Source organism: Dromaius novaehollandiae, chromosome Z, assembly GCF_036370855.1.
Source record: "Dromaius novaehollandiae isolate bDroNov1 chromosome Z, bDroNov1.hap1, whole genome shotgun sequence".
Classification (NCBI taxonomy): domain Eukaryota; kingdom Metazoa; phylum Chordata; class Aves; order Casuariiformes; family Dromaiidae; genus Dromaius; species Dromaius novaehollandiae.
The window spans coordinates 81626638-81651787 of NC_088132.1; the positions used below are offsets into that span (position 1 = coordinate 81626638).

A 25150-nucleotide genomic window follows, 5' to 3' on the forward strand; every position below is an offset into this window, starting at 1 on the left:
TGGACAAAGGAACTTTTACTAAGAAGTGCTCATTTTGCTGTGGCACCAAGATGTACTGCCTGAAAACAGGGTTAGTTTCAGTGCCTACACAGAGCATGGGATTCATCTCCCCTGACTTTAAATATCTTGGTAAGGAGACCTGCACTTGAGCTCAACCTGACTTAGGCATTGCACTTGGGCAGGCACAGGGGAGTGAGATGAATTTATGGGTTTGTCCTCACTAACAGTTAAGCATGAGCTCAAACCCACTTCCATGACCAAAACATGTCCCTGTCCACACGTCAAACCCTCTGCCCTCGCTTGATAGGGAGATGCCGGGAGGGAGTCTGGGCACTGCAGCTCACGCTTTCCAGGTAAATCAGTGACACAGGAATCCCTGGCCCATCCACTGCAGACATCCTGCGACTGGCCCTCCCTCCATGCCACATGGACATGCTGGGACCAGGATACAGCAAGTTAATCCATAGTGACATAGAGGGAAAGCTGGTGGCTGCAGGGGCACGTGCTCGCTCTTCAAGCCACCCTCCACCCCACAGCATGAGGAACTGGACAGCAAGGGGGACAATTTTCTCTCTGTACCACATCCCTCCTGTCCCCTTTCCCCCAGTATTTTCTCCTGTCCAGGCTCCCGCAGCTCCAGCCATCCCACCAACACCCCTTTAAGGCATTATTACCACCTTACTCACCTCCCTAAGTCACAGCATGTGCTCAGACTATGGGTCCTCACTATCACCTGAAATGCAGGTTTTATACAAATTAACCATTCACACCTGGTTCTCATTTCTTCGTAATTGCCCTTTTCCTACAGTTTCTTTGTCTGCTCCTTGTTTCAGCTTTTGCACCCTTCATGCTTTTTAATGCTTGGAGCTGTTTCCTATGTCTCATCCGTTCAATATCCTTACTCCCTTTCAAATCTGTTCCCTAAAAACCTTCTTTCCTGCATCCTTTCAGGCTCATCTCCACACCTTTATAAAATAAGAGATCAGACAGTGGAGCAGCTACAGGGACTCAATGTCCCTGGGACATTACAGTTTTAGGACTCTGGTGCTTTTCCCTTTGGGAGCCATTCCTGACGGGACTTTTTGAAGTCCGCTGACCTTAGCCTCCCATCCTGCCATGCTCTGGACACATTAATTACACATTAATTACCTGGAGATGTTCTCCAGGCAGCTGAGCATCCTTAGGGGCCAGCAGCGGACGTGCACGCAAGGGTGCTGGTAGGTGCCCGCTGGCTAAGGCACGGCAAGACTCGCCTCACCCGCGCGGAGCAGGGCTCCCCAGTGGCATTAGCTCCCCTATCCCTCCCTCCCCGTCCGCCTTTGCAAATCCCACCGCGTCCTTGGAGCAATTACGGCGCTAGCAGGGCAGCGTCATCCCAATCAATAGGGCTAATACAGGCTCGCACGCTGGGCTCCCTCGGTGGCGCGCAGCGGAGTCTCGGATTAAGCAGTAATCCTCGCCACAGCCCACAAAGATGGATAAAGTCATCATTTCCATTTTACAAATAGAGCAGCTAAGGCAGAAAGATTAACTGCCTTCCCTCAAGGCTGCGAGGAGTTGGAGCCTTATTCCTGAGCTCAGATGTAACGAGTTTCGCCCTGAGCTCAGATGTAATGAGTTTTGCCCTGAGCAGGAGGAGGAGGCAGGTTACAGATATGGGTTAGGAATCGCAATGTGCTTGGGGTAGGCTCATGGGAGAAGAGACAAGACAGTTTATTAAACTACGATAGCAGGCTGCTAAATCTGGCTTAGGTCCCTGCATCATTTGAGGTCAAGTCTCTGGTTTATGCATATAGACTGACAGATTTTTCACACCGAAAGGGAACTTTGTGGACATCTTAGCTAACCTTTTGCATGATGCCGGCCAGCATCCTCTGTCACCAGTATCTGGCTGAGCTACCGAGTCCACAGGGGAATTAGTGTCCACCCCGTGCTAAAGGCTGACAGGGATGGAGAATTTGTGCCTTCTCGGGCCAAATAATTAAAAGTCCTTGAATGGGGAAACTACTGCCGAGCCTCTGCTTGGGGACCACCGTGTGAATCCAACCCCATCTGGTGAAAACCGAAAATCGTGTGACCAAGCTTTGGTGTAGGTGTCTCCACTGGTGGTGTCTAACCCCAGGTGAGATGAATCCCCCTCCTTTCATCTCACCCTTTGCTGCCATGCTGGCAGAAGATGCTCCCAAAGCACAGGAGCGTCCAGCATGGCCACTCCAATTTCCAACGTGACATTTGTCCAGAGCTTGTTGGAAATCCCATTCCATAGGTTTGCACATGCAGCCTCCTGCCAAATTGGTAGGAGAAACGTGTTGCAAAGCGTCAGTGCTCCCTTCCACCTTCGCACCAGCTCCCCTTTTGGCTGCCCAATGTGAGCTGGCCCTGTGCAGCTCCTCCTGCCTCTGCATGGCCGAGGCTTGTCCCTCCTACCCTGCCTGCCGCAAGGACCTCACCAGGCTCTTGCACCCGCTAAACCCTGTTCCCCGGTCTGGCAATGTGTCACGCCGCTCTCCAGGACCCAACATCCAAAGCTTACCGATCCCAAGGGCTCAGCTGTCAGTTTTCCTTCCCTTAATGCTGATCCGAACGCTCCCTGCGTGACTCCACCAGGGTTTCTGGGCGAGCATATGGCCTGGCATATGGGGAGTTAATACGGCAGCTGCCGCGTAGCCTCGTGGGCTTCAGCGCGGCAACCACACGGGTCTGCTCCAAACGAGAAGCTCATGTGTGGGACGTGCTTGCGTCCCTTGCTTTGAACATGCCTTCCCAACTGGGTGGGTCGGCAGCGGTGGCTGCTTCTCCCCCCGGCTGCTGTGGGTTGACTCCATCGCTGCCCATCGGGGCACGTGGGCAAAGGGGGTTTTGCTCCTCGTTAGCATTGGGAGTCATCCCCATGTGTTTTCTCCCCCTGTTTCTCTCAGTTGCTTGTTTTAACCTTTCTGCCAAGAGAGGACCATCTTCAGAGCATCTCGGCGGGAGCAGGGATGGGTGGTTAAACCTCGAGCGTGCACGGCTGGTTAAACCTGCCTGCTTTCTTGCCCAACTTGCTCCTGTTCGGCCAGAGATGAACTGGGCTCCAGGAGCTCCGTCCTCCAAGTCCTCTGACTTTCTCCTGAAATCATCCTGGATGTGTTAATGAACCCATTTGTTCATGTGACAGCCTTGGCCTTTAGCTTCCACAGCCTTTTTCTTCTTCATGGGTTTCCCCCCAGTATATTTCTAAAGAGCAATGACATCTTCTCCCTGCTCATGGCCTACATAAGACAAGCTGCTTTAGTCTTTCCCCCCCCTCTCCAGGAAAGACTTCCCCTTCCCTTTCTCTTGCTATTGACCCTGACATGGACCTGTGCAAGCACCAGGTGGAAAAGGACGGCTGGCACATTTGGGTACGTGCGTGCTGCAAGGTAGCTGTAAGCTTTGATGTGCCGCTCTGTGCCTTAGTTTCCCCATCTGTAAAAAAGGGAAGAATCATGTTGTCTTCTGTTATAAAATACCTGCGCTGTAGTGAGGATAACAGCGAAACCCATATTGTGTGTGCATAGCTCTGCACATGTATATTTACACATTCATTAGGGTTATTGAATCTATCTTAAAATAGAAATGTATGTTACACAGCTTGGATATTTTTGCTCCAAAGAAAAAAGATCCCTAATGCTCGGAGCCTTTGCCATCATCTGAGCTGATCAAAGGCAACGGAGCAGGACGCCGGCCGGCTGGGCGCGAAGCACGTCAGCGTGGGGGCTGCTGCACGGCGCGTGCCGACTGCCCCTGGATCCCCGCATCAGAGCATCTCCCACATGTCCTGCTCTTCCCTTGCCTTTTCCGGATCCACTCTTCAAATCCCTGTGCCAGTTAGTCCCTGCTTTGCTGGAGCTCGCAGCCCCATCCCGGCAGCACGCAGTCAGCGTCAATCACGGCTTATGCTCACTTCACACCTAGTGACCACAAATTAAGCAGGAGGGGGTGTAAAAAAGCTGGTTACCAAGAGCCTTGGGAGACCTTTGTATTTCCAGCTGGTTTTTCAGCGATTATCATTCGCCCTTTCAAACCTCTCTGCGATACCAAGGGCTGGAAACATCTCATAGAAATTGCTTAAATGAAACCTGAGGTTCTGGAGAACTACTATGCCTTTAAGGGCTAAGGCTTAAATATTTCACAAGCAATGTGAAAGTCCTGATAAAATTGCAGAAGTTGGCCCCACCAAGAAAGTCCTGACATCTTTTAGACAACATCGTGCCTGGCTTTACGTCTGCAAATTGGCGGCTTGCATTTAAGATGCCCCCAAAGCGCCCTATGGCCATCCGTGACGCCACTTTGGGGACAGAGCTGTCGCCGGGCCACCACAGGAGGGCAGTGCGAGTTTGAGCGTGCCGGGAACCCGGCGGAGGACGGACGAGCTGAAACGGGGGGGGAAATGCCCCAAATCGTGCTGGCGGCGCCTCATTTTGCCTGCAGACAGGTCTTGCATGGGGGTGTCCACCATCGATGTCCTCTACCCACCTAAGAAAACCACGTTGTTTAAAGAGGGGCACAGCAAGCTCTACAAAACCGTACTCTCTCCGCACGCTGGAAAAATTTGGCAGTTCTGCATGATTTTCCTTTAATGAAACCAGCCCAAAGGCACCTGCAGTCAGCGGCAGATCCCAGGAAAGCCGGCGCTGGGGGTGCTGGAGGGGCCGTCTCGCCCGCTCCCCGCGGCACCGTTAAGGACGTACAAGCCACTCGCTGCTTCGGGTAATAGTTTATTTTCTCCAGGGGTGGCAAATGTGCAACAGGTACGTTTATAGGACTGCCATTTCGTTAGCCAAGGGGAGTCGCGACCCAACAACAGACCGAAACAAAGAAATCAAAGTCTACCACCCTACAGCAATTAGTGCAAGTCAGGGGAAACATCCGTTCGACACAGGAAAACAACGAAAAAAGGTGTTTCCAAGCCACAGGTATTTTCTGCGGGGCTGCGAGGCGGCTACGCCGCTTGGGGAGGTGAGGGGGACCTGCAAGTGCCGGCGAAACGGCAAAGGCTATTCCTCTCCTTTTGCAATATTTCGTTTCTCCCGAACCCCTGCGAGAAGATGCTTTTGCACAGCTCTCCAAAGGGTTGTGAGCAGCAGGCCGGGAGTCACCTTTGCAGCTTCACGCCCGGCCCGTTGCGTACGGACGACGTCCCTTTTTGCGGCAACACCCGGCGAAAGCAGACGTGGTCCGAGCAGCGTTTCCCCGACGCTGTTTTCCCCACCGCGGTCTGGATTATCCAGCAGATAACAGCAGCTGGTGAGGAGCAAGAGTGTAGCCATATGTTGCTGCTAACAAGCATTTACTGAAGCTGGTTCCTTTCTGCGATTCCCAGGTGCCTGATTAGCGCACAGCCCCTCTGAGCAATTTTCAGATTTTTCACCCTCTCCCCCACCCCCAAATCTTTTTTCTTTTTGGCATTAAAAAAAAAAAAAATCAGAGCCAGCATACAAGCATAACATTGGGTTAAAAACAAGAAGATTAAAAAAAAAATCTTCAGAAATGTCTTAAATGGCTAAAATGTAATTCACTTTTCTTTTTTCTGTGATTTTTTTTTTTTTTTTTTTTTTGCTCAGAAATACCCCGCTTGTTTGGATCGTGCTAGTGAGAAGCCAGCAAGGCTTGCAAAGCCCGGGCTGCGGACGCCCACCCGCCCGCCAGCACCCGCTGCGCTTCCCTGGCCAGGGGCTCCCAGCCTCTCGCGGGGGCTGCTGCCTCTCCCGGGCATGGGAGGAATTTGCAAGCCTGGAAGAAGGTAGCTGCATCCAAACGGTCTGTTGGGAACGGTCCTGGGGCTGTACTAACATCTCACCTAGGCCTGGGAAGGGTTTGGGATGGGGCTAGTTGAGCCCAGTGCTGCTGGGGACTGCCCCGATGGCTGCAGCCCAGCCGGGACCACAAGCACGGTGCCACCACATCAGTGAGCCACCTCCTCCTGGAGCCCAGTACTGACGACTGCCATAACCGACTTCCCTGTGGATTTCCAGAGACGGCTGAAGGATCCCGCAGCCAACTGGGGCGCTTGTTTTTCATGAAGTAACTGATTTGGCAGGTCCTTGAGCGGTCTGGTGTTGAGGAATAGCAAACCGAAACCGTCGAGAGGTAGCCGCTTAGCACAACTTCTATAAAACTTGCTTAGCATGAGGAGCTAAATTTGCTGAAGCCTTAGGCCGCGCTTAGATAAAATGATGAACTTTTCCTTAGTCCAGTAAGAAAAGGGCCTCAGAGCCGGTTCCAGCTGGGAAGATAAGGGAGCTACAAGCAGTCTGCATTGCTGCGCCTCACCCTCCGACAGGGAGGACGTCAAGGCTTGGAAATAAGACCGTTAGGGCATTAGGACCTTGAGGGGCAAAGCCTTAGCTCATTGCTGGGGCAGTGATAATTGCAATGATTTAGAATCACCTCCTCCTCCTCCTCCTCAGGACCTTGAGAGACAACAGTAAGACCCAACAAGAAACGAAGGAACAACCGTCAGCAGAAACCGCAAAAAATAAAGATAAGGGAGAAAAACAGCCTGCCTAGGAACAACGATTAGACCCAATGAGGAGCAGGAGACCCCAGACCTAAAAATTACTATTGGTCTGAACTACCGCGGGAGGGCTGGGAAACTTAATTTGGAAAAGCTATAATTGCCCAGGGATTTCTTTGTTCGGGGTCCCTCTTGGGAGGCACCCAGCTCGAGCTGTAACTACTGCACGCGTGTAACTAAAATTTAATTATTTAATTTGCTTTGATTTGGCTCTGAACTCTTCTGCGGGAACCTAGGGTCGGGCCCTGTTAAGGTGGCCGACAAGCCTAATTTCCCTAACAGTTTGGCGCCCCAGGTGGGACCCTAGGCGACCATCGTTGGGGCCTCTCCTCTCCAAACGATCATCTGGCGCCATGGGGTGAGTCCACCTGGGATCTTTGGCAACGACAGGCACCAAGAAGGTGAGTCTTAAACTCCCGCCTAAATTCTAAATTCTGGTCTGGGAACAGTGCACCGAAGGGGTACGCGGGCCGGTCACCGTAAGGCGTACCAGGGGACGGGTGCGAGTCCCATCCCCAGGGTCTGAGTGGGTTTTGAGTCCCAGCTCGGTGCAGCCGGAGAAGGGGTGCGAGTGCGGTTCCCAGAGAGCGAGAGAAAGAGAGTGTGTGACCCCAGCGGCCGCAGGGACTGGTGTTACTGGTAAGGAAGCGCGCTGCCTGACGTGCTTAAGCCGCACTTTTCAGGAACTCAATATGGGGAATAATTTCGGCATAGAAAAGGGGACGCCCTTAGCCGAAATGTTGGAAAACTGGAGTAAGATTGATGGTACCAAAAAAAAAAAAAATCTAAGGAAAAAAGGTTGATCCAGCTGTGCCGGGAGGATTGCCCATTCCTGGCAACGGAGGGAAACCCAGCGGCACGGTGGCCACCGCAAGGGACTTTTGATCAGCAGGAACTAACTATCTTGTGAAATCATCTAGAAGACAGGTTTCCCAGTCGAATGGATTACTGGTATGTTTGGGAGAACTGGGCATGGGCGCGGGAGCATTTGAGCCAGGAGGGAGGGAGGAAAGAAACCTGCTGAAGGTGACACTTGTGCTAGCAGATACTCGTACCCCGGACTGTGCTCCAAAAGTTTCTGCTCCACCTGATATGCCTGATGATCTATCTGTCATTACTTCTCCTTCTCCTCCTCCTCCTCCCTCTTCTCCACCGGCTGCCGGACTCTATCCTATGGCCTCCAACGTGCTGACTAACCCTGCCGCTTTACAGCTGGGGGAAAGGGAGGGGCCGGTCCCCCCCTCCTGTGCTGCGGGTATCTACTAATCAACCCCGGGACCCCGGCGATCTCGCCTTATGGGGGGGTAAAATGCCGAGATTAAGAAAAGATGCAGAGCGATGTGTCCAGTTATTTTCTAATATATGCACCGGGCACAACCCAAACTGGAGTGATACCCAAATTCTTTTGAGGGAATTATTTCAACCAAAAGAATGGGATAAGATAATTAAAGATGCAGAAGAAGCGCAGCAAGCTGGGGGAATAGAAACCTCTGGCTAGCAAATGACCCAAATTGGGATTATAATAATGCAGGAGATAGAGCTGTGTGTCAAACAGGACTCTGAAATTTAGTAGAAGCAATTAGAGCATGCAGAGAGTTAGGAGTAAGTTGGACTACAGTGCAAGAACGCAGACAGTGATTAGATGAACACCCCCACGACTTTTGGGGACTTTTGCAGTAAGCCTTGCTAAAATATGGAGGAATGACCCCACAAAACTTCAGTGATGCTTTTGCAATTAGTGTTTTTATAGATCATTATTTGAAACTGGGCATCCTTAGAGCCTGTGAATCCCCGTACAACACTCCGATTCTGCCGGTCAAAAGAACAGGCAGGATTCTGATGGCGATCTGGATTATCGCTTTGTACAAGACTTAAGGGCTATAAACATCGCTCAGATATCGAACTTGCAGGACATTCAGTGTTAATACAGTATGTGAATGATCTGTTATTAGCAAGTAAAGATTATGAGACAGGTTTAAAAGACACTATTTCTCTATGTAATGCTCTTGCAGAAAAAGGGCATCGAGCATCTCTGTCTAAACTTCAGCTGTGTCAATGAGAGGTGAAATATTTGGGTTTTATTTTAAAGGAAGGACACAGATTAATTGATCCAGAACGGGTAGAGACAATTCTTAATATGCCCCGTCCTGTAACAAAAAACCAACTTAGGGGATTTTTAGGAGCTGTAGGATTTTGCCGACCATGGATTCCTGGGTTAGCAGAACTTACTAAGCCTCTAGTACAGGCAACAAAAAAGGAGGAGATAGAGCCTTTGGCCTGGGGTCCAGAAAGGGAAAAAGCTCTTACAACTGTAAAAAAGGCATTGGTTTCAGCCCCAGCTCTTGGGTTACCAGATTATAGCAAACCGTTTGAATTGTTTATCCATGAACGACAGGGAGTAGCAAGTGGGGTACTCACCCAAAAACTGGGTACTCACCCAAAAACTAGGTCCTCACCACAGACCAGTGGCCTATTACTCCACGCAACTAGATGCGGTAGCTCAAGGCACTCCAGGATGCATCAGAGCAATAGCAGCTACGGCAGCTCTTATTGAAAAAACAGGACCTGTAGTTTTGGGTCACTCATTGACTGTGTATGTGCCACATGAAGTAGAACTGTTAATGAAACAATACGCGACTCAAGCACTGTCCCCACAGAGAGCTCACCGCTATGAACTGATGATATTACATGCAGATAATGTGGCCTTAAAGAGATGCAATATCTTAAATCCAGCAGCACTACTGCCTCTACCTGAGGATGGAGAGCCGCATCATTCCTGTGAACAGGTGATCGTCAGCTTGAGCAAGCCCCGGGAGGACCTTAAAGACAAACCTTTGGGAAACCTGGGCTTAGTTCTGTTTACAGATGGATCATCCTATTATTTGGACAGAAGGTGCCACTCAGGTTATCCTGTCACTAACATCTTTGAGGTGCTTGAGGCCAATCCTTTGTCTCCGTCTGTAAGTGCTCAAGGAGCAGAATTAATAGCATTGACCCAAGCAGCAAAAATAGGTAAGAACCTGCGGGTAAATATCTATACCGATTCTAAATACGCATTTGGAGTATTTGATGCAACAGGGATGTTATGGAAAGAACGAGGATTCTTTTCGTCATCAGGAAAGAAATTAGCTAATGGAGAAGGAATATGTAATTTGCTGGAAGCAGTTCAACTGCCCCAAAGAAACTGCTGTAATACACTGCCCAGCCCATACTAAAGACACTACAGAAATTAGTAGGGGAAATACGTTAGCTGACACCGCTGCGAAGGCTGCAGCCCGACAACCTCTGAGAGAACGTATGGGGCAGTTCCAAGGATGGACCAAAGTGAGTGGCCAAATTAATAGACCCCAAAACTATGTATGAAAAAGACTGCTCAGTGGAAAAGAAAAAAAAAAACAACGGAAATAGTGGGAGGCAAAACAAAACGATGATGGAATATGGACAATTGGAGGAAAACCAATTCTACCAAAAAAAATATTTAATTACTATAGCTAGGTGGTTTCACGATAAAGCTCATGGGGGACCCGAGGCAATAGCTAAGCAGGTACAGAAAGTATGGGCTGCTCCAGGAATTTATGCGGCTGCTAAAAGAATAACGAACAGCTGCCTGACCTGCCAGAAGTTTTTTAAGTAGCAAACCAAGCTCATAGTTAGGGGGACGACCATGGACCTACTTCCCTTTCCAAAAGCTACAAATAGATTATGCGGATATGCCACCTGCCAATGGGTACAAACACAAACACCCAGCTCGAGCTGTAATTACTGCACGCGTGTAACTAAAATTTAATTATTTAATTTGCTTTGATTTGGCTCTGAACTCTTCTGCGGGAACCTAGGGTCGGGCCCTGTTATGGTGGCCGACAAGCCTAATTTCCATAGCACTGGTGAACATCTGGCTTCCCAAACATCACTAATGTCAGTAGATTGGGGTAGATGGGTGGGAAGAGAGACATAACTTACCTCGCTATAGCTATAGGAAAGTGAAGCAGTTAGTCCAAGCTAGTTCTCCAAACCACACTAGTAGACAGTGGATGGGCAGGTGCAGTCGATGGTGATTCACCCCATGCTTGGGAGGTCCAACGTAGGTGGGATGAATCACCCTCCAGCAGTACCTGCCTCCCTCCAGAGCAGTGGCAAGTTTAGATGAATTCGGCTTGCGGATTAGGACACCCAAACTTCAAGTGTCAACATGCAGGTTGTCTCAATGTGCACGAGGTGTCTGTTACTTAACTTAGAAATGGCTGAAAGAAGCGCGATGAGTCCCACCATTCACACCTGGCACCTATTTTCTAGAGCTTTGCACGTCTTTCAAACAGAAGCATTAAAATAACAAGGAAATTCTGCAGCAACAAAAAATGCAGGCCTCATGTTAGTGTTATCTGTGTGCTCAGGTATCTGCTGCATCCAGGCTATGGTGAGAAGACGAGCAAGAAGCCACTGCACCAAGGCTTGGTGCTCCTCACGCCTGTGTCGACTGGAGAGACGTTGCTGCGGTAGAGGACTTGCCTGGTGCGGGGAAGGAAGGAGAGCAGAGTCCCCAAGGAACGCTCTCCGAAGTTGGCCAAGCACCCACTTTGATACCTGTGGCCTGGAGTCACCACACAGCATTGAAATGGGAAGAAACAGGGTTTGCTATAGTCCACCCTCCCCGTCCCCATCGTGCGCTCAGCCAGCAACCAGCTACGTACAACCCAAACCAGCGCAGTCCGGGAAAATCAACCTTAACTTGTTCATGGTCATCGGAGTCACCACGCAACCGGCTTCCTCGAGCCAGAAACGTTACTGGCCAGATGCTTAAATAAAGCATCATTGGTTTCTTTCAAAAAGTACCTTTGGAAAGCGCCAAATTTGGATGTTGGGCAAACCCCAGTTAGGATGAGCACAGCTCACCTCCAACACGCCGCACCGCTTCTCGAGCGGCTTAGGCCTTCCCGGGTTTGCAAAAGAACCAAGTCTCGCTAAGAATTTAAGAGCATCAATTAATACAGTTTAATAAATACGTAAAAGGATCTAGTCTTTCTTTTTTCTTTCGGTTTCTAGCGTCAATAAAAGTTAAGGATGATTGTCCCGTGAGTAACTAAGGCAAATTTGTTTGCATGTGTTGTCGCTCTCTCTCCTTTTTTGTTTTTTTTTTCCATTGTTTTGTACATAAAGCAATCACATAAAAATAGTTATAAATAGAAAAATTGCAAAGGTTTTCCCCCATAGACAAATAGGAAAAAAAAAAACAAACAAAAACAAACCAACAAACAAATCGAGACAAAAAAACCACCTTGCTTCAAGTTCTTGTAGATTATACAGTACTCAGCATCTTTGGATACTTTACAATGACTCCAAATTGTAGACAAAAAACACCTGAAGTAACCAGTCAGCTGCAAAATGGAGTTTGTATAAGAAGTCGATACAGATTTAAAAAAAAAAAAAAGTTTGATGCAGTTTTAAAAAGTTTTCTTTTATTCTTTTTCTTTTTCTCCACTGGTTTGTTGCACACAGAGTTTTTGGGAGGGGAAAGCTAGTGTCGGGCAGTTCACTGGGATCAGTCGTTTCGGTGATTTCTCCGAACAGCGAGTACTCGCTCCTGTCCCGGCGGGGAGGTGCCACGTCCAAGCGTGGACTCGTTGCGCCCGCCGACGCCAAAAACGAGACCCCCGCTCAGCCGTGGCTTCAGAGCAGCACCAGCAATGGATAAACCCAAAATTAAAAAAAAAAAACCCTCCGGTTCTCTCGTCCCCTTTGATTCTGCTGATGTGGAAATAAAACAGTAAAGAGAGAAATTCAAAAAAAAGAAAAAAAAGCCCTAATTTTTAACATTTACATTTTTTGAGCTCTGGTGTTATGTCTGGCAAGCCTTCCTCTCCTAACCCACTTCTTGAAGGCCAAGGCGCTCCGCTGCGGCTGCTGGGCTGAGCGAGGCTCGCGGGGCGAATCCAGCCAACCTGCCGCTTCTTGGCCTCGAGGGAATTGGGGAGCAATAAGGGCTCGGGGTGCCCTGGCGCTCGGTGACACACGTTTTCGGGGGGATCTTTAGTGGAAGCCTCTTCCACGAAGGTCCCCTGAGACACGAAAACTGCCGCAAAGCTTTTTTTTTTTTTTTTTTCCCAATCAAAATTGCAGCTTTGGTGACACCCAAAAGTGCGTTGCAAATTTCTGTCACCGAAATATATATAATTTGGAGGTGGGGGAGGAATTAAGGACAAATAGCCGGACATTTCAAAACGGTCAGCGGGCGTGAAGCTGAGGGAGCTGTTCTGCCTCTTTGGTTTGAACCGGCTTTTTCATGTCAAAATTCCCCGCGTGCTGTATTTTCGCAAAGCGAGGGTTAAAAAAAGAAAAAAAAAAAAGCTCAGAATCGAAACATTTCCCATCCTTCCAGAAAAAAAAATTTTCTTTACATCTTCACATTTTCTTTTTAAGCGGCTGCGGTTAAAACGCTCGGGATGGGGTTTGGTTCCCCTTCGGCAATGTCGGAATGGAACCAAAATAACCCAAATTCCCCCCCGGCTTCGCTCCTGCATGATATTCAGCCTCTTCTTCTTTCTTCTCCCAGCTCCCGGAGCAAATCGCGTTGCTGGACGCGGGGTTAAAAACACAACCCAAACCCCCCCAAAAAAGTCCTGTTGACCAAAAGGGCCGAGGAACGCAACGTATCAAAAGGCAGTCCGGACGGCTCGTCCGCGCCCGGCGGGCGGCCGAGGCCTCCCCGCGAGAGCCGTCCGGCGGAGACGGCCGCGGGGCTAAGGCAAGCGGCGCTTCCAGGAGCGCCCGGGGCAGCGGCGGCCCCGGCGGCGGCACGGGCGCGGCTCGCTTGGCGGGAGCGGGCGGGCGCGCGGCGAAGCGGCGGGCGGCCCTGCGGCGGGCAGCGGAGCCCTCTCGGGGCCGGTTTAGTTGCCCGCCTCGGAGATGGGGGCCACGTGCGCCAGCCCCGCCAGGCCGCTGAAGCCCGCGCTCCACGGGTCGGGCAGCGGGAAGAAGGGCTGGGCCGCGAGGTCGTCGTTGCGGCCCAGGGCGAAGGCGAAGAGGCCCGCGTTCCTCTCCATGTCCAGCTGGGCTCGCCTCAGCAGCTTCAGCTGGGTCTCCTCGAAGCGGCTCTCGAGCTCCTGCAGGCTGAACGCGTCCTTGGCGCCGCCGAGGAAGCGCTCGGGGCTGGGGCCGGGCAGGCACACGGGCCCGCCGCCGAGGTGGCCGCCCATCTCCTGCAGGGCCGGCGGCACGGCGAAGCCCTTCTCGCCCGGCGGGCCGCCGGGGCCGAAGAGCAGGCTGGCGGCCCGCCACGCCGCCGGCTTGCGGCCGCGCCGGGGCCGGGCGATGCGGCAGCTCTGGCGCTTGATGTGGCGGTGGAGGTGGTCGGAGCGCGTGAAGCTCTTGTAGCAGAACTCGCACTGGTAGGGCCGCACGCCCGTGTGGATGCGCATGTGGTTCTTCAGGTCGTAGTTGTGCACGAACTTGGCGTTGCAGTGGATGCAGAGGTAGGGCCGCTCGCCCGTGTGCTTCCGCATGTGGATCTTGAGCTTGTCCTGCCTGCGAAACAACAGCCCGGTCAGCGAGGCCGCAAGGGATGCGGCCGTATCTCCCCCCACCCCACCCAAATCAGGAGAAAGAAAATGGGTTTGAAGCCTTGAGAAGACAAGAGGCGGTTGCAGGGGCTGAACCACCCAGAGACACAGCCCTTGGACCAGCTCCTCCATCCCTCAAGGAGGACTTTGGCCCTGTGATGGTGGGCGTTTGGCGTACTGAGCTTCAGGACTCCCGCAGGGCATGCAAAAAAAGGTGGCTTTGGGCCCGCTCGTTGGGCTTCTGGACCTCGCTCGGGTTTGCAGCGGGTGGAGGAAGGGCTGGCCTGCCCCATCGCTCGTGAGGGACAGCCCCAGCCCTGCAGGAGTTTGCAACGAGTCCGAAACAGCTTAATTGGAAAAGACCAAAAAAAAAAAAAAGAAAGGAATAAAGCCTAACTGCACATGGGAATACCCACAGAAGCAGAGATATGTTTATGCAAGCAAATGAGGGAAAAAGGTGATGTGAGAGAGCCTGGCAATCTGGGCCGGCACTGCTTAACGACGTCTCTCAGCGCTGAATTTCCTCTTATGCTTTCAGCGACCACTGGGTGTCTCAGGAGCTTTCGCTTGAAGCCGGAGCCGCTACCCGGGCGAGAGCAGGGGCGTGCGGGCACGGGTGGGCGCTTTGCAGGGGTATCGCTCGGAGCGATAGCCTCCAAGGCCGGCACACACACACACGCACTTGCACTTCCAGCCTCCAAGCTGCAGGGATTACACAGATTTTGGAGACGGTTTTTAAATGCCGCCACGGGATGGCACAGCACCCATCCCAATGGCATTTATTTACAAAGACGGGATTTCTAGGGGGGAAACACCTAAAAGAGGCAGGAACATTTTCCCCAGCTGGCCATGCAGTCACTATTTTTTCCAATAAATAAATATTTCCTTCTGCAGTCTACAGAATCACAAGGAAGGCATACGATTATAAAAAGCGAAGCTGCCTGCGCCGAGCCAAGTATGCTGTCTAGATGGCACAAGTGGAGTTCAGCGCGGAAAGTAAGTAAACAGCAGGGAGAATTTGGGCTGGTCTCTGAAATGCTTTTGGTTTGATCTGTCCAAGACGTTAGTGCTAAGAATATATGAACAGAGAATATATAGAGTCATGCTATTAATATAGGTAAAATACATGGGCATGCAAAAAAGCAAAAATACATTTATGTTGGCAGGTCGAGCACTAAAAACGTGCAAGGTGCTGCCCGCGCACCCATTTCTGCCACCCTGTCTGTGCACATCTTGAAAATGGGTCACTTCTTCACCAGATGATGCTTTATTCCCCTGGGCAAACCTGCCCCAGCCCAGCCCTGCACCTGCGGGATAACGCAGCTGCAGCACAGGTGACGGAGATGCTCTCTGCCTCTACGACAGCTCCAAGGAGCTTGCACGACCTCCGGTTTTCCAAGGCTTGTAACTTGTGCGGATTTTTAGGGAGGCAGAGAAAAGCACCACGCGGGCCCTGTGCCAGCGCCAGCAGCACATCCTAAGCTCCCACTCCGAAGAGCCAGACCTGAACTTTGCAAAGACGCTGCTGCCCCACGATCTGAGCACGGGCACGGGGCCCCTCAGCCTCGCTCCCGGGAAGGGCTGAAATCGGTTCTCAGAAAGAGACAAAGCAGCACGGAAAATTTCAGCCCGGATGCATCGCGTTCAGCGATGTTACGAGCGGACGAAAACAGGGTCTCATAATGCAAAGCGTTGGGAAACATTAATAAAAAGCAGAGCTACCAGCCCCACCTATAATATAATTTAAGCCTATATATGTAATGTTTAACCTAGCAGGATCACTTCTCCTAACAAACACGCGGCGTGCCAGGACTGTACAATGTAAATACAGGCAGAGCTTTTTCAGGCTATTACCAATCTCCGTCAGCAGACAGGGAGAAACTCGATCCTTCCGCGCACATCCCTACCGCCGCGGCGGCCCGTGGGCTATAGAATAAGAGAGGTTTTCCTGGCTCTTTTTCTTCCAAAATACTAACTTTCAGGATATCCAGATGCACAGGGAGAAGCGGTTAAATGCCGTCGCTGGTAGGTTGTGTGTTTTGAGCAAGGTGCCAGGGCTGCGCCGGCTCTCGCGGCTCTCCGCGTGCCCCGTCCACGGCGGGTGCCCGCCGCTGCGGGACCGGCGCTGGGCTCGCGGGCGCGCCGAGGGAGAAAGGCGCTGCGTGCGTGTGAATACCCTTAATGCAATTGCGTCGGGAGAGCGATTAGGGCTCTGCGAGCTGTCACAACACAAATAATCCGAACAAATAAAGTTAACCTTTCTGGCTGGAGCGGTTTCTCCTTGAACACTCTGGGGCTGCCGTGGTGGAAAAGCTGAAATATTTGCAGTTTTCTTTAGTCCTTCAGCAGTGCAAAGCGGCAGCCCAGACCCTGAGCAGCCTTTGTTTAAGGAAAAAATGATGAGCTATTAAATGAAGTCCTGCTTCCTGCAATTAGACGTTCGCGACAGCCGGGACTGATGCAAGGTCCTTGCCGCGGGATGCAGGGAACTCTCTCGGTTTCCTCCAGTAAATTCACTCCTACACGGTGCCGGGAGTGCAGATATAATGCACGGCAGGGATTAATCCAGGAAAAATAATGCACGGCAGGGATTAATCCAGGAATGCCGGTGGGGAGCCTGGGCTCCCCGGCACCCCGCTCCGCGGTGCCCGGCTTTGCATCTCCCCGGGGAGGTGCTGCTGGCTGCAGTGGGCGAGAGCCCGATGCTCTCAGCAGGCAGGAGACTCCCCGGGAGAGCGAAACATGTAGCGCAAGCGGCCGCACGAAGGAAATCCTGGCAGAAAGCTGCTTCGACATCCCAACCGCTCCACTTCGCCTCGATATACGTTACCCTCGCGTTATAGCACTACTGAATGTGGCTGAAAAACACATTAAACCCAAACAGATGTGGGCTATTCAAAGTGCTTCCCAGTGCATTAAAAAAAAAAAAAATCTTGAAATTTCCACTTTGCGCAGTGTGTTAAAGTAGGAAAAAACCCTCCAGCCTTCAGCTCTGTGCAGGGTGGAGGGAGCCTTTGCTTGGACCCTGCACACACACCGCGTGTGAACGACTTCGTTCCAGTGAGCGATGATGCAAGGGGATGGGGACGCGGGGGACTGTGCCTTCGGGCAAGTCCTAATTTCTTCTGTGATCATTTGCTTGGTTTAAAGTCCTCCTAACCTCATGCTTCATATTTAGAAGCTGCCGAGCATAAGGAGGGCATAAAGGAGCTGTGACGTTTAAACAGCGCCCGGCACTGATTGCCACTTCGGCATGGGATGTGGCACGAAAAAGCCCAAGGTGCAGAGCTTGGGGGACCAGCAGGTTGCAGGAGCAGACCCTCGCTGGCCAAAATGAAATGGGAACTGCCTCCACAGTTCAAAAACAACTTGAAAACCCCCCAAGGAGGAGCAGCTCAGCATGCTGTGGCTTTCTGAGACCCCTCTGCCAGCCGTTGGGAAGATGAGCACACCAGAATTGTCACCCAAACCCTCGTAGCAGCTTTTGCAGTGAGCGTGAGTCAATACCAACATCTCTCTGTGCCTCAGTTTCCCCCCCAAAAGCTAACGATACTGCCCTTGTTTGTAAAGAGCTTTGGGTGCCCTCTGGAAGGACTAAGCTCAACCGTTCCTGTTATGGGAAAGGTGTCACCACTCTGCCAAGTCGCACCACTTCCTTCTCTGCAATTATCACTAGAGCATCACACCCAGAAGCAGTGACATGGGCTCAGGAGAGACCTGGCTAAGCCCCAGCCGTGGCCTGACCTCCAGTCTGGAGATATATCCACCGAGGTGACCCCACTGCTCTTCCCGTTGCATGCCCCAACAGAGGAGCACGCGTATCCAGAGCTGATGATTGGGTGCTGACACTGCTATGGGACACCGGGAGCCGAAGCCAAATACCTGCAGTCAGGAATTAGCGCTGGGCACCGGCCTTTGGCCTGCAAAAACCAGGGTGAGCAGGATCACGTCACGCACACTCGGCTGAGGCACGATGCTCCGCGCATTATAATACGGTGTCTGCTGCACTAACGGAGCAGAGCATGGAAATTTATTTTCAGGTCAAATCCTCATCATCTGCATAAATTCCACTTGGATATTATCATGGAGATGGGAGAAGAAAAGACAGGCTGAATGCGGGAGCACCCCAGGTGTTTGGCCACTGTCGGAGCTCAGCATTGCCTGCTGCGCACATCGCTTTCCTCTGGTTTGCTCGCCCCAGCCTAGCAGGGATCTCCGGCTCACACGCAGCCAGGAGCTGAAATACCATGCTCCTGTCAGAAAGCTTTACTATTATGGTAAAGATTGTACTCATTAGATATTAATTATACCTAGCAAGAGCAGGTCCAGGAATCTATTTGTCTCTGCTCGCTGATTAAATTTGACCAGCTTTTCGGGGAAGGGTTGCACGCCTCATGTTTGCACAGCCCTCTCAGAGCCCACTCCAGTTTATCAGCATGGAGAGCTCTGCTAGGGCGCACAGAGGTGGTAAGTCCTGGAATCGGCACAGAGGGTGGATCTCAGCTTGTTGTCTCCGCTCAGACCTGTCCTGGAGCGACCTGCCTTAAGACTAAGTTTTTACCTAACTTGAAATACCTAAAAATTGGTTGCTTAATCTAAGCCATGCGGGCTGTCTCTGCAGTCAGCGATGGAAAGGCACCCCTCACTCATCTACCTTAGCGTTGGCCAAATGCCTCTGAAGGTGCCTCTTGCTTCCCACTGACTATGGAGGGGGCCTGGGTGCCGGACTCTCGGAGGGTTGATGTTAGGGGTGATGAATCCCACCCTTGCAGACAAACGTATAACAATTAGGACCACTCTGGCCTCAGAAAGCGCAAACGCTGTCATGTTTAAACATGTGCGACTTGGTTGTGGTCTACACCGATGCCAAAATGATGTGCAAAACCAAGTTACATCCCACAGCTAAATGTCCCTCCTCACTCAGCACATCTCCCAGCACATTAGAGATGAAGCTTCTTTGGCTCTTTCACCAAAAACAGCCATCTGTTTTCCACTGGTCTTAGGCACAAACAGCTCTTTCTGCTCCAACCGTGGTAAACTATGGTGAGGCTGAAAATCTATTATTTATTTCAGCTTTTGTTGAGCAAGTGGTTATGAGAGATCATCCACAAGCCACCCAAATACGTGGGTTTGTTTTCTTTTTTTCTTTCTTTCTCTCCTTCTTTCTCTCTTTCTCCCTCCCTCCTTTTTTTCAAAGAGAGAGAGTTCAGGCCCTGGTTTTTTTTGCTACTCTCTTTAGGGCAAAAGAGACATAATTTAGGCACCTGTGTCTCCATAGCCCTGCTTTACTGCTGGTATGACAGTAACTGTGCTAAAGCACAGCAACAGAAAACCACTGAGAAGTAGCAAGTGAATGCAAATGACCCTTGCAGACCCAGCAGAGAAGTCACCGCGACTTCTGACGAGGGTCACCACTCCCTCATCCAGAAAAAATTGCCCCTACGATGTAAGTTACTGCCTCTGCAGGTGGAAACTTCTGCCCTTCAGTGACAAATCAGTTATTAGCCCTTCAGCTGCGGTTGCCACCTCTGTCTAGGGGACAACAAACGTGATGACTTGGGACCACCTGATGCCACCCTAAGGATTTTCTCCTCTGCTGCCTTCCAGTTGCCCCAGGATGCTGTCTCCCTTCACGGCATCCACACCTGGCCACCTGTACAGCTACAGGAATCAGCCATGGGTTTGGGACTCTGCCCCATCCAGCCACCCCTGCCACCCGCTGCCACCCCGCCAAGCACAGCAGAGACAACCAATGCCCACCTGGTAAAGCGGACTTCACAGATATTGCACATATACGGCTTCTCTCCTGTGTGGGTCCTCATGTGCCGGGGCAGCTTTCCGGCCCCCATGATGACTTTGTTACAGATGGGACACTGCTGGGATGCCTTGGGCTTTATCTTCCTCTCTTCCTCCAGGGGCCATGGAGGAAAAACTCCTCCAAACTGGGTTGCACTTAGGAAATTGAGATAAGCGCTATAGTCAGTCTCTGCTTTAATATGCCCTAAGGGAGCTGCTGGGGTGTTGGTAAACATGTCGCTGAAGAAGTCATTAGGGAAAGGAGGTGGAGGCAGGTCTTCCTTCTCCTCCTCTTCCTTGATCTTCCTCTTTTTGATCACCAGATCCAAAGGGCCATTGTCTACTTGTGGCTCTTCGAGCTGGGAAAAGGAGCTAAAATCACCGTTCCAGAGGTGGGGAAAGAAGCTGGGGGTGAAGGGAGAGAGAGCTGGCCTCCTTTCTGGGATGTTTGCCTTAGGGTACAAGTTCTCCCTTAGCAAGGACTCGATGGAGAAGTCTCGTATCACACCCAAGTGTCCAGACGAGTTATTGGCTGGATAGTGATTTGGAAAGTCTTTAGGTGCTTCCGTATACGCTTCTTCGGTAAGATCAGACTTAGAAGGGCTTTGGTGACAGCTTACTTCTTGGACATCATTTAGGTTCTCCTGATTGACAAAATCCTCCACTTCCTCCTCCTCCTCCTCCTCTTCCTCCTCATCTTCATCTTCATCTTCGTCATCATCTTCGTCCTCTTTGTCATCTTCCTCTTCCGCCTCTCTGTCAGGCTCCATGATTTCAAGGCATACGTTGATAATACACTGAATCTCCAACATCTTGGCAGCGCTGAGGATGTGCTTGACATTTGAGGTGGTGATGGTGAGGGTTGAGGTGTAGGCAAACTCGAGGATGGCAGAAAGTGCTTCAGGCTTGACAAAGTCAATCTCGTAAACATAGGGCTGGTCTGTTAAAGTGCTGGTAGTGAATAGTTTTTTGAAGTACTTGCTGCAGGCAGCAAGGACAGACCGATGAGTCCGGTACTCCTGGTCCTGTACAATGAGGATGACATCGCAGAGGAGACCGTCATGTCGCTGCTCATTTAAACCACATAAGACTTCACTGCTGTGGTTCGGGAATGGGATCCCGATAAGATCTTCAATGCCATTGGCCATATTCTCATTTAGTGCCCTAGGAGAAAACACAGACAGTACGGCATTAGCGGGGGGTTCCCAACCAGTAACATCAAAATGACCCTGCCTTCTCCTGCAGTGTTCTTCTCTCCACTGCACCACTTCCATTTCTGTAATCACCCTCTGCTTCCACGGCCCCAGTGCGTTATATCTCCATGTCACCTTTACCTCCTTCCACGTCCTTTGTGATTTAACCTCTGCTTTCCTCTATGTCCCTTCAAGTCTCCTTCTTTGCTTCCTTCCTTCTCTCCTGTGTTCTCAGCCCGTCCCTTGCCAGTACTCCCTCTGCTCTTTCACATCCTGCCCCCAGGAATCTTGTGCTATGATTTCCTCCCCATGATGCCTCTTCCACATCCCCCCAGCGCCAACACCATGTAGGCGCATGTGGAATTTGCCACGTTGGGGGCTATCTGGGGAAAGGGTGACGTTGCACTGCTTCCCATTGCTTAGCACCAGCACTTACACCACTTAAACAAGACTAGCCAGGCAGTGTCCTTCGAGCTACGTAGTTGTTCTAGTGACTGGTACAACTGGACTTCCCAACCTAGGAGGGACATGGCTGCTGCAGCAGGAGAGTGGTCCTTACAGGCCAGCAGGTCTCCAGTTCTGTGTCCCCTGCTCGACACATGCCTGGCAGCTGCCCCATGTGGACACTTGCACAAGGATGTCTTGCTGAGGGGTCTGGGAATGGGGGAGGCAAACTGGGTAGACAAACAGAGAAAGACAACCAAGCACTCAACTGCTGAGCAAGGGCCTGGCCAGGGGCACATGGGTGCCTGTTAACTCCACCAACGAGCTGAGCTTGCTCTGGTCCTGATTCTGTTCAGACATGTTAGTGTGTTATCAAATGCCCCATGTGCCTGGCAGAAACCTTCCCCTGCCAGAGCAGCTCCAGCTGCAAAGCGTAATTCGGAAGCGAAAAGCCCACACCCAAAAGGAAAACCTTATTTTTGCCATTTTTTTAATCTGTAAGATGTTTCCTCTTTCAAACGGCTCCAGCAGTCCTTCCACATGAGAAATCCCAGGAAAGGAGAGGGACTTCCTCCAGCAGGCTAGGAACACATTAGTCCTGTCACACGCAGAATATATCAAACAGCCTGAATAGCTTTGACTACACGAACCCTTTGGAAACCCCCATGACACAGAGAGCACGTTAATGCCGTGTCACCTCCAAGAGCTCCAGCTCACGGCCCTGCTGCAGGTAGCAGCTACTTCACAGCTGAGTGTTTTCTCCGAAAAAGCCAGTCTATGCCTAAGTAAAACTTCTGCCCTACCCCTAGTCCTTTCTCGGGGCTGAATGCCGTCATGTGCCGATGTGAAGCTTCCCATCCCACCCTATCTGCATCTCTCCTGGGATGCATCCCCCCGCCTGGGGAGCCGCTGGGCCCTGGGCTCTCCGGCAAGTGTTCCCGTGAGAAGGGGAATGTGGTTGCCTTCTCCTCCTGCCTCCACAGGGTCAGTAAGAAGCCGAGACCTTGCGGTTATCTGCTCTGCACCTAATCAGCGCTGCGGAGCCGTTACTGCGTGGGAGCAGGCAGGCGAAGGCCTTGGGAAAACGGTGCCACGGGAGCAGAGCACAGAGCAGCTGCCCGAGGGGCACCTCCGGGCCGGGGAGGCTGCTCAGCGCCGAGGCCCAAATCTCAGCAAGCAAGTCCTCCGGCCTCACTTGGAGGCTAAGTGGGATGAGTATCAGCCAGGGGAGCGCAACGCTGGGGCCAGGTGGCTGAGAGCCCCTCACTGCTGTCCTTCTCCTAGGGAGACCTTTGCTGCCATCGGGGCGCTGCGGGAAGCCCCATCTCAGCCCACGATGCTTTGGGCCAGCCACGGCCCAAAGAATTGAGGATTTACGGCACGTGCCAGCGCTAACAACAGCTCCCATCGCACCTGCTCCTCACCTAGAGAAGCTGAGGGGCGGTGGGGGGAAGGACCCTACAGCATGTTTTGACAGGACGAAACCCAGGTGAGGTATCTTCTGCTTTCCGGAGCTGCTGCAGCTAATTCCAGAGGGCACGACCCAACCTGACCTCCTGCACCCCAGCAGCTCACACCTTTCTGCAAAGCTTCTCCCAGAGATACCAGAAAGCTTTAGATAGGGCTTGGCCAACTTCCAGCTGAAGACCACAAGCGTGGGTTGATGTGCAGAGACAGAGCGGGGCTATTTGTGCCTGTGGGTGTGTGCACTTGTGATACTCTTCCCAACTAGCCAGCCCGAACGAGAAAATGCTGCTAACACCCCCCCAAGTCCCTCTTTTAGCTCCTGATGCCTGCGTTTTCAGCTCAGGAACAAAGATCCCAGCCCTGCATCCCCTGGTGTGCACATTATCTGCAAAGTAATTATGCCTGTTGTCTGAAACAAATTGATTCATTACAGTGTGCTGTGCTTAACCATGTTAACTAGCTATGCTTTTCTAACAACCCTACAGGCTCCATAGAAAATCTTCCTTTAATATCACTGATAAATGACAGTAAATCCGAAGCGTTATCCAAGTTGAGTGGAAGATAATAAACCAGGCCCTAAGCAGGGGAGGAAGAGACAACTTCCTTTTTCGGGCTTTGTATCCTAATAAGAAGTATGTGCAACTAAATTCCCATGGCTGCATTTATTTTTTACTCTTTCATAATTTTTGTTTTGAAAGAACATCAATGTTCAGGAAATGTTATATTCATAGGAATCTCGACCTATTCTTGCCGGATCAGCATAAATGCAAAAGATCAGAAGAGCAGAGTATCAGATCGCTCCGCATTCCTCAGGTCTCATTACAGAGGGTTTCATTATTTCTCCTGGACACTCAGCTCAGGTCTCCCTGATTTGTGGATCGCTCATGCAACAGCCGCAAGAGAGGAAGAAAAACGGAATTAGAGGAGAGGGAGGTATGTGATTATAAACCCCCCAATTTAGCAGGGAACAGAAAGGACAGCTGTTGTGCCGAAAATGATGTACAGCTCCCTTTGGTGGAAATGGACTCATTTTCTTTTATCTTCCCATTCTGGTTCTCCCGGGATGTGCTTCTGTTAACCGAAGCACTTAGGGAAGCCAATAACTTTACAGGATGGTGGCAAAATTGAAGGTGATTCATGTAATTTAAATGTGGTGGGGAAAAAAAAAAAAAAGAAAAGAGGGAGAAACAACGGAGGCAATCCATTTGCACAGCTTTGCAGAAAGGGCATTTTTTACTCGCGGGGCGGTTTGACAGCTCCGAAGCGCCGTGCCGCCACGCGGGGCACCAAGCCTGAGAAATGACCTTACGATTCCCATGCCCCCGGGGAGGCTGGCGAGCGACGGCCACGGGCCGCGAACGCGCTGCGGCTGCTGTTTTCCTTCCTCCACCTCCCCTCCTCTCCCTCCTCCCGCGTTGTCGTTCCCCCCCGCCCCGCCACCAACCCCAGGGTGGGGTCCGCAAGAATAACCGGCACCGAAATAGCATCCGCAACCTCAGCCCTTCTGCCAGATGACGAATGTCACCCCCGCGAAGAAAGCCGAGCGCGCGCGCGCGCGCGAGGACGGCAGGACTGCCTGCGCCGAGCTCAACGCGAATTCCCTCTTTATAATAGAAAATGACAGCGCTGTTAAAATAAACCGGGGGGAAAGGGCGGAGGGCACCTAAAATAGCCATGCTCCGACTCGGCTGCAAATGGCATCTGGAAACACTGCATTTAGGAGAGCGCTTAGCTTCTTGCGTCGAAAGACGTGCTTGGAAAAGAAGGGCTCCGCAAGAAGGAGGTGGCAAAGCCAAGGAGCAGTATTCTGATAAGTAAAAAACAGAATTATGCTAAATACAATGCATTAAGATATATACATTCAACTAATGTTGCATATATCTATATTACGAGTGGAAACAGAAGATTGCCGCAGCTCTAATGTTCACCAGCTCCTTTGGCTCCCAGAGGAGCCGGGACAAGATGTGCCAGTCCCAGAGGTGAGCCAGGGCCCTGCACGTTTCCACCAAGATGGTGCCAAAGGCGGGACCAGGAGACCTGTGACCTGTCTTCTTCCAGGCCAGACGTCTCCAGCTGAAGGACGCAGGTCCATTACGGAGGAATAAACCCGCCGCCGCTGAACAAGGCTGCTCGGCACCGCTGCTCTTTGCCACCCTCGC

At 51.4% G+C, this 25150-nt stretch overlaps 1 protein-coding gene across 3 annotated transcripts in view; it reads right to left on the reverse strand.

Annotated features, from left to right (window-relative positions):
• Positions 1–11639: 11639 nt before the first annotated feature.
• The window catches only part of LOC135324725 (zinc finger and BTB domain-containing protein 7C-like), a 182947-nt gene continuing 169436 nt past the window's right edge, over positions 11640–25150 (reverse strand). For all 3 annotated transcript variants that reach the window (XM_064501563.1, XM_064501564.1, XM_064501565.1), the window contains 2 exons: positions 19852–21051; positions 11640–14056 (listed from right to left, as the gene is read on the reverse strand). In XM_064501563.1, the coding sequence (XP_064357633.1) occupies positions 13420–14056; positions 19852–21035 (1821 nt within the window). In that variant the 5' untranslated portion in view covers positions 21036–21051 and the 3' untranslated portion in view covers positions 11640–13419. The remainder of the gene's footprint in view (positions 14057–19851; positions 21052–25150) is intronic.